Consider the following 16,023-nt stretch of genomic DNA (forward strand, 5'->3'; position numbering starts at 1 on the left):
GACTGATGGTTTCTCTGCAAACTTATCAAAATCTCAGTTGTTTTTCACTCATTCAAAGGTGACTCTTGAGAGCCAGATGAAAGCTATGAAAGCCTTTTTTTTTTTAATCTACTGCTATAGTTTGTCAAAGATATTTGATTCCAAGTTCTTTTTCCACACTTTATTTTAAAAACATCATTTCAGATTTTTTTGTTTTCAAGATTTCAAGATAAGAAACTAAAATATAAAGACTCTGTATCAGAGAGGGATGATTTCCACTTTTTAGCTACAGTAATTCTATGAAGATTTATATTAGTATGGGTGACCAAAGAATGGCATTTCTCCTTTTCATTCTTTTGGCTTCTATTTTATAAATGGTTTTATTCCTGTTCCTGAAGAGAGTAGAAAAAAAAGGTAGGTTTAAGTCTTGTAAGCTAAGGGAGTTTCCAGATAATATACACAAAGCTAAATGACTTCTATCTTGAATTTGTATCTTTAAGCATCTTTTAATATATTGGTTTGTGGTTTTATTAAAAAGACAGTCACAAATTTGTCATTACCTTCTTTATGGCTCTGAGGTCCTTCTACCTCTTAAGCTATAGTACACAGGGGTTCTACAAAAGACCAAATACTTGGGAGACTGACACTAGGCATTTGCTTTTTCTTCTTCCCTTCTTTCATTAGGATGGACTTGTGTGTCATGCTGAGAATCTTGAAAAGTGCATGGATTATTACTTTCAGCTTTTAGCAATAAAACATTGCTTGTAATGTGATAGTGCCTGACGGCTCAATTCAGGAGGTTTATATTTTTAGATCCTGTTCATGAGCAATAGAAATACGGTTTCTGCTTCCAAAATCCTACAACCTAATTTGAGGAAGCAAAATAGCTAGACCCTGTTTTTCAGCATTTTGTAATACAGTTTTTAACGTGCAATATTTTTTCAGTTACAGCTTTGGTTACTAATCCAATTTCTGTCATTACTTTGACATATGCTGTTAGAAGAACACCTACATTTATCTATATTTCAATTTTCTAATCTAAAAAATTGCAATACTTGGTCACAAAAATTTATGACAAATTTTTAATGATTAGGCAGCAATTTTAAAGCCACGGAGTTCCAACCATTACTTTGTATTTTTTCTGTAACTGGTTGGAGAATTTCAGAGTTGATTATTTTTACATATGTCAAAAATTTGATTCAAGTAGTTAAGAGCCCCTGTATCAGAAAGGCAGTCCTTTTAGCAATGCAAGTCTTACATAAACAACAAATTCTTCACATAAAGCATCATGCTGTAGCCATATGCTTGCTACACATCGCTGTCTTTCTCCGAATGTTTAAGTGAATGTTCTTTGAACAGACTTCTCTGAATATGTCACCAGCTTGCACCAAGACGCACTGTTAGAAACTGTGATGTTACAGGACAATTTGCCACCTGTTGATGCTGTTGTAGTGGTATCTGTGGAAAGCTTAAGGCCAGTTGACAGGCATTTACAAAAAGCACACTGACAATTCTGACAAGGAACAGAAATGACTTTTAGGAAGAGAATGACTGACTTCAGGCTGCAAGAAGAGATTGGTGGAAGACAGTGGATTTTTTTTTTCATTTAAACATTATTGCTAAAACAATATTTATCGAAACCAAATGACTGTCTCTCAAGTCAAGCCTAAAGTATTTTTATAGTCAAGATGAATGTCAGGTTACAGCACACTTCACCAGAATGTCTGATTTTTATTCTCTCCAAGCAGAGATTTTTTTTGTTTGTTTGTGAATTGTGCAGAATTACTGTCAAAAATTAAACACTATTTCTCTAAACACGGAATATTTTGGTAACTGAAATAGAAAGCTTTTAATCATCTCTTCCAAAAATTATATTACACATACATCAGAACTAGGAACTTGATTCAGTGACACTAAAAAGAAAACTGACAGTTATTTAAATGCGAATTTCTAAATGCAAGACATCTGACGTACAAACTAGCCAAAGTCCTTTAAAGATAGGATAAAATACAGCTTTAGATTCATTCAAGACACTCATTTTCTCTTTTAAATGTCTAAGAGTGTTCCATCCAAGTAGCTGTCCTCATTGCTTTTTTTTATTGCTTTTCCTTAGTGCCATTATCAGTTATGGTCATACTAGAGTTTTCTAAATTGATTGAATTCCAACTGCAGTAGCAATTTATATATCCATTAGTACCAGCTCTTGAGAATCAGAGAACAAGAAAAACTATACACCTCATTATTTCTGTTTTCAACAAACAAAAATACAAGATCAACATAAATATAATCTGTATTACATAAAAAGGTATTTTTCTCTAAGTAGAATTTTCTGGAGGATGTTATTGAGCCTTTAAAATGTTTTTCTCAAGTAAGATGTTAAATCTGCATTTCCTAGTTTTGAGTAAATTGAGAGATCTGTTCCTAATTTCCAGCTATTCAGATACTTAAGTGGTACTGAGTTAAACATTTTGAAAATACAAAAGCACTATCACAGGCATCTTTAACTATCTATTACTGAAATTCCATGCCATTGAATATTGTTAATCTGAAACCAAACCTTTTCTTGAATCAGCCTCTGTAGATGAATCCCGCATGACAACATTGCAGAAAACATGGTGAGCATGTACTGCTGAATTTTGCATATTCCAGTTGCCAAGGAATTCAGTACAGCTGTTAATCCCACTTTTTCAATGACGCTCTGGAAAGCACTGGGTGAAAAACGAGTAATTCTGCATAAAGCCTACAAAAGTGAAACAAATATTGCTGTTTAATGAGACTTATCTCAATAAAAATAATAGAGAATAAAATAGTAACAACTTTTCCAATGGATTAGGAATATAGAGAATTCACACAATTTCAGTCATAAGATAAACATTTGGGAAAAAGGCTACTTTATTCTTCTTTCTCTCTCTCTCTTTTTTTTTTTTTAAGAGAGCTGTAATTCTTCTAAATATATTGAAATGTATTGCTATACACCCCATGCAGCTGAAACTGAAATCTTTGGTACACCAACATCAACATCAAGCAGTCACATTACTCTCTCTCTCTCTCCAGAGGATGATAAAGATGGATTGGCATAGTCCATGCTTGGGACTTCCACCAGTACAGAATGTAGGCAGTATTGGATAACACTGCTAGAAAAAAGCACAGGCAGCAGAAAATACTGAGATGGCACACACCACAGAAACTCTGGTCACCCATAAGGGTGGGCATCTTTCTTCTCTCTCTTTGCTGGTGGACACTCTCTAACCATAATCTGATACGCAGCAGCTTATTATCTGAAGTCCATCCAAAACCAGGCTTCAGTTTGCCTCAGTCTAACTACTTTAGCTCTAGATACTTGTTAAGAGGTGCTCTTTAGTATTGCTAACATACAAACTCTTCTCCAAATAGCAGATTTACAAGTGTCAGTGAGGAAAACAGTTCTAACAGAAAATGCAGATACTGACTGTGCTCTAGAGAAGTGATCACAAACCCCGTTCAGTGGACGCTAACTTAGCTATTTCATAACAAACATTATCAAATGACCTCCAGGGTGGATTAGTCTCCAAATCAACACAGCTTTTCTTCAGGAAATGCAACCTTTAAGACACCGTAACTGCTTTTGCGGTCTCCAGATAAAGAAAATATGACTCTTCAGACATTTAAAATAGCATTTAATTTTCTTTGGCTTGAAAGTAGTGTTAGGATAGGAAAACAGATTAATTACTTGATTCACATTAAAATCTGAATTGGTTTTAGGGAACTCTGAAGGCAACTTTATTCTGCGAAAAGTACTCAGTATTACCAATTCTTTGTTCTCTCCTGACCACCTATATTTAGAAACTACTGCTTACTCAGCATGCATTCAGCAGTGAGCTCTCATTTAAGAGGAAGGAAAAAAAAAAAGAAAAAAGGAAGGAATAAAAAAGATAATAAACCAAGGACATATGTTTTTAAACAGACATTTTACTGATGCTGTTCATCTTTCCTATTCTTCCTTGTCCTTTTTGGTCCCGGAACCATATTGATTGCAGCTTTTTCTCTCCCTCCCCCCACTTTTTTTGCTTCTTTCTTAAAACATAGGCAGTCAATCTCAGTTTCTTACTACAGCATGGTCTATTTCCCCAGGGACACAATCCAGCTCTTCATCTCTAGTCTGAGTTCTCAAAATGAGCAGGCACAAGGTATGCACATTTACAAAATGTATCCTCGAGGGTTGTATTACCAGTGAATTGCTGGGACCTGGGGACAGACTGTGCCAAAGCATCAGGAGCGATATTGGTGAGCTAACACGGTGAATGTGGAGTTGCCAGTGCCTTGACTCCTTGCTATGGACCTGGTCAAAAAAGGGTGACCATGGCCACAAGGCCATCAAGATCACTTCCAAGGTGTAGGAGGTGATCCACCACCTAGGACTGTACTGCAGTTTTAGAGACAGCAGAAAAGCTCCAGCTGATCAATGGGGGTGAAGCTTTAAACCCCCATTGGCTAGTATGTCACTGAGAGCTGTGTTGAATGAGTGAAACCAACACTTCATCCGAAAAGCAGAAGAGAGAGCTCAATGGGGCATAGAAGACATTCTCATAAATCACTTAAGTAGATCTGCATCTGGAGAAAACAGATGAAGAAAGGTGAAAAGGCAGTAGAGCAAGGATCAGGAAACGATTAGAGTAGGTAAGAGAAGACTTCATGCCATCCTCCTCTCTCAGCAGCAGTCTTTGAATAAGAAATGATCACAGTGAGAAAGGCCTTGGCAGAGCCTCTCCTAGAATGAACTTCTGTCCTTGCTCTCCACATAGACTTAAGGCTGCAGCTTTTCTCCCAGCAGCTCCAACCCTAATGCCATCTGTGCCTTATCCATTGCTTCCTGGTCTTGCATGTTTACCACATAGGTAACTTTCAGAGACTACCCAAGTCTCTGAAAGAAACTATTCAGCATCAATTATTTAAGAAAAAACGAGAAACAAAACAACTGTGTTGAGCTCTCCCAATTTTTTTTCCATTTAAGTGGCTTATATTTCAAGTAGTTACTTCTCCTGTAGCAGAAGAAGTTATTTCTTAAAAATTAAATAAATTATTTTTTAAAATGAGGATATAACTTCCTATATACTAGAAAGAAAATATTCTCCTTGCTGCTAAGCTTGTCAAAATGTCACTTTGGCATCTTATCGAATTATTTCTTCTCCAAATCTAGCAAAACAATAAAAGATATAATTTTCCTACAGGCAAAATCTGCGATATTTACCTGAGGTAGGCTGGACTCCAAAGTGAGCAAAAATACTGAGACATAATCCCCATTTGCCACCTCTGACAGGTAGGACAACGAAAAGTGTCATTTCTTGACTCCAGAGACTGAAGACTGAAAATTTTCTACATATATCTTTATTACTGTTTGAAACAATCATAAGTAAAACTCCTTAGTGCCCCACTGCTGATACACTTTGCAGACAGCCTGCTACCTCTAGGTAAAGATACAGCACATGTATTTTTAACAGAGATGTATTTTTATATGCAGATATACATGTTAGTCAAGAATATTCTTCAGGATACATTTAAACAAGGCAGGAACGATTGCATTATAAAACATAATAGAATGCTGTTGATTTCAATTTACATGGTCATGCAGAATAAAAATGCCTACATAACTATGGCAACAGTATGTTACAATGATATTTAAAGAATGTAGAAACCGTATAGTACAATATAACCTTAGAATATATTAGTATGCTATGTAAAAAAAATAGTTTGTTACTTAAATCTCTATAAACTTCGGCTGGGAAAAGATCCACCTGTGCTAGATTTTAATATCAAGTGGTTATTTGAGTATTTACTAAAGTTAATGTTATACGCCAAACACCCCAGCAGTATTAATACATAACCAAGATTTATATCAGGTCTTTATTAATAAATCCAATAAATCCAAGTTCACCCTCTTGTTCCTTTGGTGTTTTGCTACAAAGAAGCAAAAGGATTAGAGGACCATCTTAGTATGTTTTACTTTAGGAACTTACTGGTCCAACTCACTTCATATGCAATACAAAATAATTATACCTCAGACTTTCAATAAAGAGCACAGCCCTCAGAACAGCAAGGGGAAAACCCGGGAAAAACTTCAGACAAAAAGCACACTTGGGTTAAATGATCTGTGTGGAAGGAGGAGTTTGAACCTGCTACACAGATAGCAATAATTTCCATCAAGACGAGAAACAAGAAATGGAGCAGTTGGACCACCGATGTAGAAGACTGAATGTCTCATACTCCTGCAGTCCCTCTCCTGCTGGTTTCATTCAAAGCTCCCCAATATGTTTACCTGGAGCTAGCCCCCACCTCTAGCAAGACTGAAGCCTCAGTAACTACCCAAGGGAAAGGGATAATTCTTCAGTGAGCCTGCTGCCTTCAGAGGAAAAAATGCTGGAAACAGGTGGCGGGTTTTGTTTGTTTGTTTTTGCTTATATACTCCTTACGTACATTTATACTGCAGATTTGCACATATTCAAGCACAAGATGTTGAGGAAATTTTTGCATCAGCAGAATTCAGTGTGCAGACACCACTTGGTAATCACTTTAAACTGCCATCCTGGACATTAAAGCATGCACTGCTAAGGAACCTGGGCTTGACAGACAAAAATTAATAGAAAGGACATCTATCAAATCATCTGAGTTCATTTAGAGAATCCTGGTAACTGCAGCTATCACGGCCTCTTAAAAACCACAGCTTGGTACTAACATATGTCACCTATAAGAGGGCTTGCAGAGTAGTTCCTGAGGACAGGTAAGCTTTGACAACTGTCTTTGAATTTGCATGAAAAGTAAAAAATTAAAATAAAAAAAAAATCAAGGGGTAAGAGCTTGGCAAAAATGAGACAATCATTGCAAGGCTAATGAGAGACAACCCAGGAATGCCAGATGACTCAATTCTGAAGTACAATTTAAATATGGTAACATACGATACATGCCACTGCATTTAACTTACCTGCTTGAATAAGGAGCCCATCCAGATCACTTTGCTCTATCACAGCTGCAGTGATGAGGTGAAGGAACTGAGTAGAGCAACCCAAAATCTCTGATACTTTCAACCTCCTCACTTGGAAAAGACTGCACAAATGCCAGCACTGATGGACTGAACTGAGCAGTTAAATAGTCTCTCTGACTAGTAAACAGTAGTAGCTGTTGATGGATACTCAAAAAAAAGTGGGGAGGGGAGAGATCATCTAGGCTACAATACACAGTTCAGGTTTTAGCATCCTCGTAAACATTTTTCCCACTTTCCATATAAAATGCATGAGGCTCTTCTCATCAGATGTTACACAATAAAAGGCAACTCCAGTGGTGCTCAAGACAGGATAGCTACCCATGGCATAAATACTCTGGCAAAGAAAACATCTATCCATGGTTCACTTCAACCTTACAGTCTTGGGAGGATGGCATGTATGGGATCTCAAAGAGGCTGAGGATAGACAGGGACAAACACCAATCCTCCCTTCTGATAGTCACCACAAACTTCACCTGAGGGCAAAGTGTGCAAATAATACGGCAGTAATGATACTGATTTCTGAGTTGACAGCTAAAAAAACTCTAACAGGTCTTTACTGATGAAAAGAGTCTTCTGAGAAAGAGAAGTAACTCCTGCATCTTTATGAGCAGACAAAAGCTCTCAACTTGCTTGGGTGCAGTATATCATCCAAGAAGAAACTGACTTTTCAATGGGGGGTAAAGAAAGCCCACTGACATTTCCTTTAATGATTTTGCTTCGTCAGTGGCTGAATGTAGTTCTCTGAAATACACTGCTCCTTGTAGCACACAAAATAGGTGTAAATGCTCGACTAGCCCCTACCAGAAGAGTCTAGTGTAGAAGTCAAGGGACTGGTTATTTCTGTAGCAAATTTTTTCATGTGGATAGCAGAGAATCAGGAGGAAAATTTCAAGGACAAGCTGAACGAGAGAAAAAGAGCTATGATTTAGTAGCAAGCAAATAACAACTGCCCAGTCTAATGATTGACAAGAACTGAAAGCACAAGATAGAAAGCATGCCTTGTGGCAAAGTAGCGGTACAAGAGCAGATTGAGCAGACTTCTTTAAATACTTAATAAGTAAAGAAAATCATAACTCTAATCTCCAGCCTTTCATCATATATAGTCATAATGCATGCATAAAATTCATATGTCAAATGGTTAAGGTCTCAAAAAATAGCCTTTCTGTAAAATCAGCCTAAAAGCCAGACTCACAAGCAGGTTTAAGATATAAATGTTCTCTATAGATGTTACACATATATTTCACATTTTTAAAGACTGGTAATCCTCTACCCATAATAGTCTTAATACCAAGTTGTTACAAAGAATTCAGATACCCCAGAACAAAGGCCTCTGTAACATGTATTTTACTAAATAAAATGTGCCGTTCTAAAAGGACAACACATTTTCCCAGTGTTTGAGCAGTTTATTTTCCATGCAAGTATTTTCCAAAAACACATGTTGAGGTTCAGTATCTAATACATACACACATACTATCTAAAATTTTTATTTTTCTACCATTTATTTCATCAGCCACAGTTAAAAGATGCTTTTAATTCTCTCTCATTTATTACCTCAGTTCTACATTACCTAAGTGCATGCAAGTGAAGCAGCAACTTTACCATTTTCCATCAGGGAAGCCCAAATAAATTTATTAGTGAGCCTGAGCGCAAGTCAGGAAATCAGCATCCAGTTATCACATTTCATTTAAAGTAAGTCAATTTACTGTTCAACCCTGAAAGAGTACCTGTATTGGTGGCCAAGGCTTTTGTTCAGTAAAGAAGACATATGGCTAAACTCACAGCCCTTCTAAATACTGTCTACCTCACAAATCTTTTTCTTCCAACCTTCTAATCGCATGTCATAGCTCTTTGTCTTACAATCATCCTATGTTAACCTATAAATTCTTCAGGGCAAAGACTAGCCTCGACAACTGTACAGAAAGTAACGAGATGATTTCAAACATCTTCAGTTAAAATATACCATTAAAATAAATTTCGATTTTACAAGGATTTTATTGATTCCTTGAAAAATTAAACTTCTCTAACACAAGTCATGATTACCAGCACAAGAAAACATATGCTCAAGAAAATGATTAATTGCAAGAACTTTCAATACATTTGTTTTCAACATGGGTGGATGTATTAGGTTTCAATTACAGGGTATCTCAGGGAATGTAGAACAACATGAACAAGGGCAACATCTTCATAAGATATTGCCACAAGGAGGAATATGAATTTGAATCAAAATGTTGCATGCTGACTAACTGATAAATCTCCCTGAACCATCTTTTAGCCCTTTTAGGCAGGTTATATTGGTCTATTCTTACACCAAGTAAGAGTAAGAAAAACATAATCAAACTGGACTGCAATATGTGTACTTTTCAGTTGTTTGTAAGTACATTTCAATATAATATGTAATACACACATAGAAAACATGCTCAAAAAAAAAAAAGCACAGTTTCAGTACAAAAAATTTTCAAAGTAAAACAGGAAACATTTCTATATAATGAAAGGACATTTCTTACCGAAATAGCAGTTATCTTCAAAGAATCTACTGTAGAATGTGTGAAAAGGTACCATAAGACAGGTCCAATTTCTCCTGTAATAAATCCTTGTGCATAGCAAGAGAGAGTAGTGCAAACATTTTCAATGATCTTTGCTGCCAAATGATTCACTACCCGGTCTTCCTATAGGAATAAGGGAAAATAAAAGACTTACATGTAAATATTTGTAACGTTTCTGATTTGTTTTTAAACTAAGTCCTATGTCCACGTTTTATTCAATGTGTATTGCCTTAGTGTGGTTTCTTACTTTTATTTGATATTTGGCAAAGTAAGAAGAAGATACTTTTATTTGATATTTGGCAAAGTAAGAAGAAACCTCTGCTTGTGACAGGAACATGTTTACAAATGTATACCTCCCACTTTTTCTCCTACTGTAAAGAAGACATTTAATACAAGTATAATTTAATACAAAATCTTTCCGCTCCAAATGATCACCCCAAATTAAATGTAGCCACTAAAAAAAATGAAAAGCCTTTGTTACATTAGAGGTGTTCCATGATCAGTGCTTTATGAATGAATGTGGGTGTGTACAAAAACTCATCACTACAATAGTCTCCGAATAGCATGATTTTGAGACATACAGTTATATTAGGAAAAATCAAATTAAATAAAGTAAACTCTCTCCATTCAAAACAACTAACAATTTATTGGGATAAAGAAAAAGCCTTCTTACAAGTCAGGTTATTCCAAAATGCCCTTTTCTTCAGATTCTGAAACAGACAATGCTGACCAATGTCTAAGATAAATTATTGGGTCCAATTTACTACAGTAATTCCTAAATTTCCCTAAGAGATTCTCAATCCTTCAAGCTATTTTTAGGACTAATCAAATCATTTTATTTGCAAAATCATTTTGGAAAGCCACTATGTGATTCTGTAATAAAAAATAAAGTTATTTATGCATACCACAAACAGTCTGCAAATGTAGTTTACATATCTACGTAATACTATACACTCTACAGTTTCTCTGTTGAATAAAAAACATGTCAGAATAAGGACAAGACATCAGCATATCACAGAAATCACATGGCAGTCATTTTTCCTCAACATTACTGTTACTGACCCAAGTGGAACCTTAGTACAGGTCACTTCAAAGCAGTCTTTACTTTTTTTTCTTGCCTCTGCTTTCACTTAAAACCTTAACAAAACTAGAAGATTCATTCCTAGTGTATTTTTGGCTGTCCATTGCCTCACCTTATTTCCATCTTTAACTGTGAATAAGTGAAGTCCTTCAACAATGTCTTAAATAGCACTCATGAGTTCAGCAAGAGTGAATTTTAATATGAGAAGGACAACCAATTTAATTTGTCAAGTCTACCTCAGAGCCTGGCTTCACAAATAATTCATCATAACATCTAATGGAGTTCTTTCTTATACTAATCTCCACATTATCCTACTACTACCCTTTGGATTTCTGACATTTATCTTCACAATCAGACCCACCAACAACTGTGAGCAATGATAATGAAACCTTTCAGAAAGTGGTACAAAAGCCATTCAGAAGTGGAGAACATACACTTTATTAAAAATATATTCAATACCCATTCTTCCTCCTACAGAAATATGTATTCTAAAATACAGACACTGATGTAGAAATGTTTGGAAACTCTGGTGTAACGCTGTTAAAAAAGTTTTTATTCACAATTTTAAATCTAATCCTTTGTGTTCTCCCAAAGTACTATAGCTCTACTCAAAATATGTAAGAGAAATAGCAGAACCAACTCCCATCTAAACCAATTATGCTCTATCATAAAACTCTGACTTCTACTTACTTCTGATTTACAGCCATGAAAGCAAAGGGGATTCAGGTTTCTCTGGTTTTACACAGTTTTTATTACTGCAACATAGTGAATCATCTCAGTCTATTAAATACCAAAATACATATACATACTTACCAAAATTAAGCTTCTGAGAACTTTTTTTATATATAATGTTCATTTTATATCTTTTTCTGTGCATTAAACTTTCGAATTTCAGTCTTTTTTTCTTTCTTTCTTACAGTTAAGGTAAAAAAAATACACCAATTTATCATATTAACTATATGCATTTGAAATCCATAATTGAAAGGTTAATAGTCAAGTTCAATCTCTCTTACACAGTAACTGATCACTAGGAACACTGACTGAGGCTCCATTGCTACTTCGAACAGGCAGCAACAATTAATAAATGCAATACATAGTCCTAATTCTTTGGCTAGAAAAAGGTTATATATGATCACAATGCTCTAAAAACTCAGTGAGGCTGTCGTAATAATTCCATTTGCTGCCACATGAGACTGTCTATCTTCACTCTCTTGAGATCTATTCCTGAGCACTGCCTAAATAATTAAGACTTGCACCATTTTCTGCTTAATTAGCTCTCTAGAAGGAAAGCCTGACCTAAAGTAATATTTGACCTCTTAACTAAAGCAGGCAGCTTGTCAAGTTATCTGGACATAAGCTATGGTAGTGGAAAAAGAAAAAAAAAAAGGATCTTCAAAATACAAGTAAAGAGATTGTATGTAACTGTTACTTTTGACTATATCATGAACTGCATCAAATCTAAATCCATGAATAGAACTGTATCAAAAAGAAGCACTCTACTTTCACTTGTTTTAGATCTCAACTAGTTTTATAAATTGCACTAAAGATAGAGCTTCTAATTTTCAGCCATGTTGAACATTTGCAGATGTGTCTGTTTTCAGTTAGTCACAGATGTTCAGTGAAAAGGAACCTATGTGTAAAAGCAAAATACGAGAATGGTAAACAGATGTAAACTGCTAAAAGATAATTTATTTTAATCAAGTCTTTCTGTTCCAGTTGTGACATAAAAATAAACAAATTAAAGTTATAAAAGGATCTACCTTCATTTTTTGAAATGACCATCTACTGAATATATAGATTTTTGATTGTGAGAAAGCTAACAGTGCACTAGTAGTCTGAGAGGTGCTGAAGACACTGTCCCTAAATTAAACAACAATACTACATAAAAATATCATAACTTCATTTCAAGCTTAGGCATAAAAAAAAAGTTTTTCCATATTGTACTATGTATAGATACATGCACTTTAGTAAAAATGTAATACTGATAAAGAAATGTTGGAAAAGCTGACTGAAAAATTCAGGAAGTAACAATGCATTCCATCAATATTCTAAATCAACTTCTATATAGTTCTTCCTTTCATCTAAGCCAACATACAGAATAAAAAGAAATTACAAACATAATTTAATGAAGTAAAGCTGTAGCATCCTAAGCATTCACAATTTTAAGAATTAAATCTTAATTTGGCAACAATTTGCAATATAAAGCATCCACAAAGAAGGAACGAATAGAAATAACATTTTAAATACCTTTTGTGGAAAAAATAAAAAAACATTCTGTCAGTAAACTAGAGAACTGATACCTAAAGAAGAAATAGAAGTGATAATATGTGTGATTTAGACTGCTACTATTACATTATAGGCAATTCTGTCAGTAAAGTAGAAAATTGGTACATAAAGAAGAAATAAAAGTGAGAATATATATGATTCAGACTATCACTTTTATACTATAATTTATCCTATACTTTCTGAGAAAGTAGACCATAAAGCTATTCTTGTCATCCAAATTCTCCTTTCTCCTCCAAATTCACCGTAAAGGAACTGCTCTGTCTAGAAATATACATTATAAATCATTTATACAGTTGCCTTATATTTATTATTGCCTTATATTACATATCGGAAGATACTTTTTAAAGTTACCTTTTATTATTAAAAGTTTTTATCAGTTCAGAACCAAAAATCTTTGATTTATATCTTGCTCCCTCATAAAGGAAGAAGTCCACATAAAAGAGAGAAAGGTCCACCATTATAACTTATTGGTAAAATCTAATTTATTAAAAATCCTGCTTACACAGTACCTTGAAAAACACATTAAGAGGGAGAAAACTAACCTTTGTAACCTCATTCACTATTTCTGGTTCAAACACTTTCTCCACAGCCTTTCTTAAAATGAGAGGGTTATATACTTTCTAAAAGTCAGTAAATTAGCTATAGTTGTATTCATTAATTTACCCATGCAATTGTATTGTTTGTATTGTGTTTTTTTGTTTTGTTTTGTTTTGTTTTCCAGGTTCTACAAAGCAATTACTTAAACTGTTTATAACTGTATCCTATATTTACGTGCCATTTTTAAGCAGAAAGGGACACCAAGCTCCTGACAGCTGTTTCAATAGTTCCTTGCTGCTTTCACACGGGCTTAGAAGGAGGCCTGCATGCAGTCTCTGACTCCACTGTCCAGCGTGATAGTCTCAGGGAAGGTTGAGGCCACAGCACCATAATCCAAGCCAAAGTGAGACAAGGAAAATGAAAAACTACATGAAAAAGCAGTCTGGATATGGGAAGGACTATTAGTTCCATGAGCACTATCTAAAAAATGCTTAAGGAGATCTGAGGGGAGCAAGGGTCAAACATAAGGGAGAAAACAGTGGGAGCAGACACATGAGAGGATTGACTGGAACGTAAGCGTGAAGAGGGGCAAAAGTAAAGTTGAGATCTCATTGAGTTAAGAGGAGGTTGAACATTCAATGTGATAACAAAAAGTAAAAAATATGAGTCAACGAGGTGATTCAAATAAGAGATGGGATGATATATTTATGGTGAAGGGGACACGGGTAACTTTAGCAAAGGTGTTTCAAATAAATCACAGAATCACAAAATCATTAAGGTTGGAAGAGACCTTCAAGATCATCTAGTCCAACCATCCCCCTATGACCAATGTCACCCACTAAACCATGTCCCTAAGCACCACGTCCAACCTTTCCTTGAACACCCCTAGGGACAGTGACTCCACCACCTCCCTGGGCAACCCGTTCCAATGCCTCACTACTCTTTCTAAGAAGAAATTTCTCCTCATTCCCAACCTGAACCTCCCCTGACACAACTTGAGGCCATTCCCTCTAGTCCTATCACTAGTTACCCGTGAGAAGAGGCCGCACCCCAGCTCCCCACACCTTCCTTTCAGGTAGTTGTAGAGAGCAATAAGTTAAGTAAAATGGATGGAAGGAAAAAGGTAGCCATATTAGCATTATGTACTTTATATTAAATTAGAATACCCTTTATGTTTCACGTCTTCCTAACACGGGAATGCCCACTGACCACAGAGGTAAACTTTAACAAGGCAAACAAGGACAAGAGCCCTGAAAAATCTTTGAAGTCTGTTTTGAGAATATGTATATTAAATAATCTCATTTTAATTGCTGTAGGAACTAACACCTGCAGCTGTATAAATCATGACCCTGCTATCTTAAAGACTGCACACAAATAGTTGAAAGTTGAACTTTAGACACAGATACCTGGAAGAGAAATGTTGTGTCACTACTGGAAATATTAGTAAATAAATATTGGAAAATATTAGTAAATACATATTGGAATATTTATTACATGGCTTTTGAGAAACTGTAACGTTATACCAAGGCTAAACATGTCTGATTGGGCTTATTGACTTTTATAGGAGTACACCAATTTCCTTATTTTGACACACCACTGAACACGCTTGTTATTTGCCTGAACTCAAAATCAAATTCCACCTTGTGCTAGAAGCACTGAAGTCCACTGAAACTGAACTTGTGATCCCCTACTGATAAAATAATTTCTCAGTCTTCTACTCTAGCATCTTAAAAATCCTTTTACTGACATTTGCTCCCCATCAGCCCATTTCTCCAGTCTCCTCTGGTCCTTCTGAATAGCAGCCCTGCCATCCAGCCTGTTGCTGCTGCTCCCCTCTACCATCCATTTGCTGTTTTCCACTAGCCTGCTGAGAATATACTCCAGCCATTCCTGAAGACATTAAACAGTATTAACTTCTGAGGGACACTGCTGCCAGATGGATTTTGCAACACTGATCACTTGAGCAAATTTTCCACCACCCCTCATCTTCCATTCATCCAGCCCATATCTCACCAATTTGGTGATAAGGGGTGTGTGGGAGAGTGTGTCAAAAGCCTTCCTAGAATCAAGGCATACAATATTCAGCGCCCTCCTCTTGTCCACAGTGCCAATGACATCCTCACCACATAAGGGAATCAGGTTGGTCAAAGCACTGGAACATACGAGATACAAGGAGAGGCTGAGAGCTGTTCAGCCTCCAGAGGCAATGGCCACAATTTGTAACGTGGGAAATTTCAATCATATACTTTTTTTTTTTCCTATGAGGGTAGTCCACTACTAGATAGGTTGCTGAGAGAGGCCATTGGACCTCCACTCTTAGATATTTTCAAGAGTCAAATGGACAAGTCCCTAGAGCAATCTCATCTATTGAGACCTGCTTTGAACAGGAGCTTGGATTAGATGACCTCCAGAGGTACATCACATCGTAAAGTCTTACAGCTTCAAAAACGTTAAAAAAACTGAGACATTTGGTTACATTCTCAGTCAGTTTTATGACATTGCATAAATCTTTTCATAAAAAATCATGAAATCAATTTATTTGTGTGCAACATTTTCTGCTAAAGATGGTGAAATCTAGTTTT

At 35.7% G+C, this 16,023-nt stretch overlaps 1 protein-coding gene across 3 annotated transcripts in view; it reads right to left on the reverse strand.

Annotated features, from left to right (window-relative positions):
• The window catches only part of ULK4 (unc-51 like kinase 4), a 245,889-nt gene that overhangs the window by 177,733 nt on the left and 52,133 nt on the right, over positions 1-16,023 (reverse strand). For all 3 annotated transcript variants that reach the window (XM_040546024.1, XM_040546022.1, XM_040546023.1), the window contains 2 exons: positions 9,499-9,660; positions 2,537-2,719 (listed from right to left, as the gene is read on the reverse strand). In XM_040546024.1, coding sequence (XP_040401958.1) covers positions 2,537-2,719; positions 9,499-9,660 — 345 coding nt within the window. The remainder of the gene's footprint in view (positions 1-2,536; positions 2,720-9,498; positions 9,661-16,023) is intronic.

Source organism: Cygnus olor, chromosome 2 (genome assembly GCF_009769625.2).
Source record: "Cygnus olor isolate bCygOlo1 chromosome 2, bCygOlo1.pri.v2, whole genome shotgun sequence".
In the NCBI taxonomy this organism is placed as follows: Eukaryota; Metazoa; Chordata; class Aves; order Anseriformes; family Anatidae; genus Cygnus; species Cygnus olor.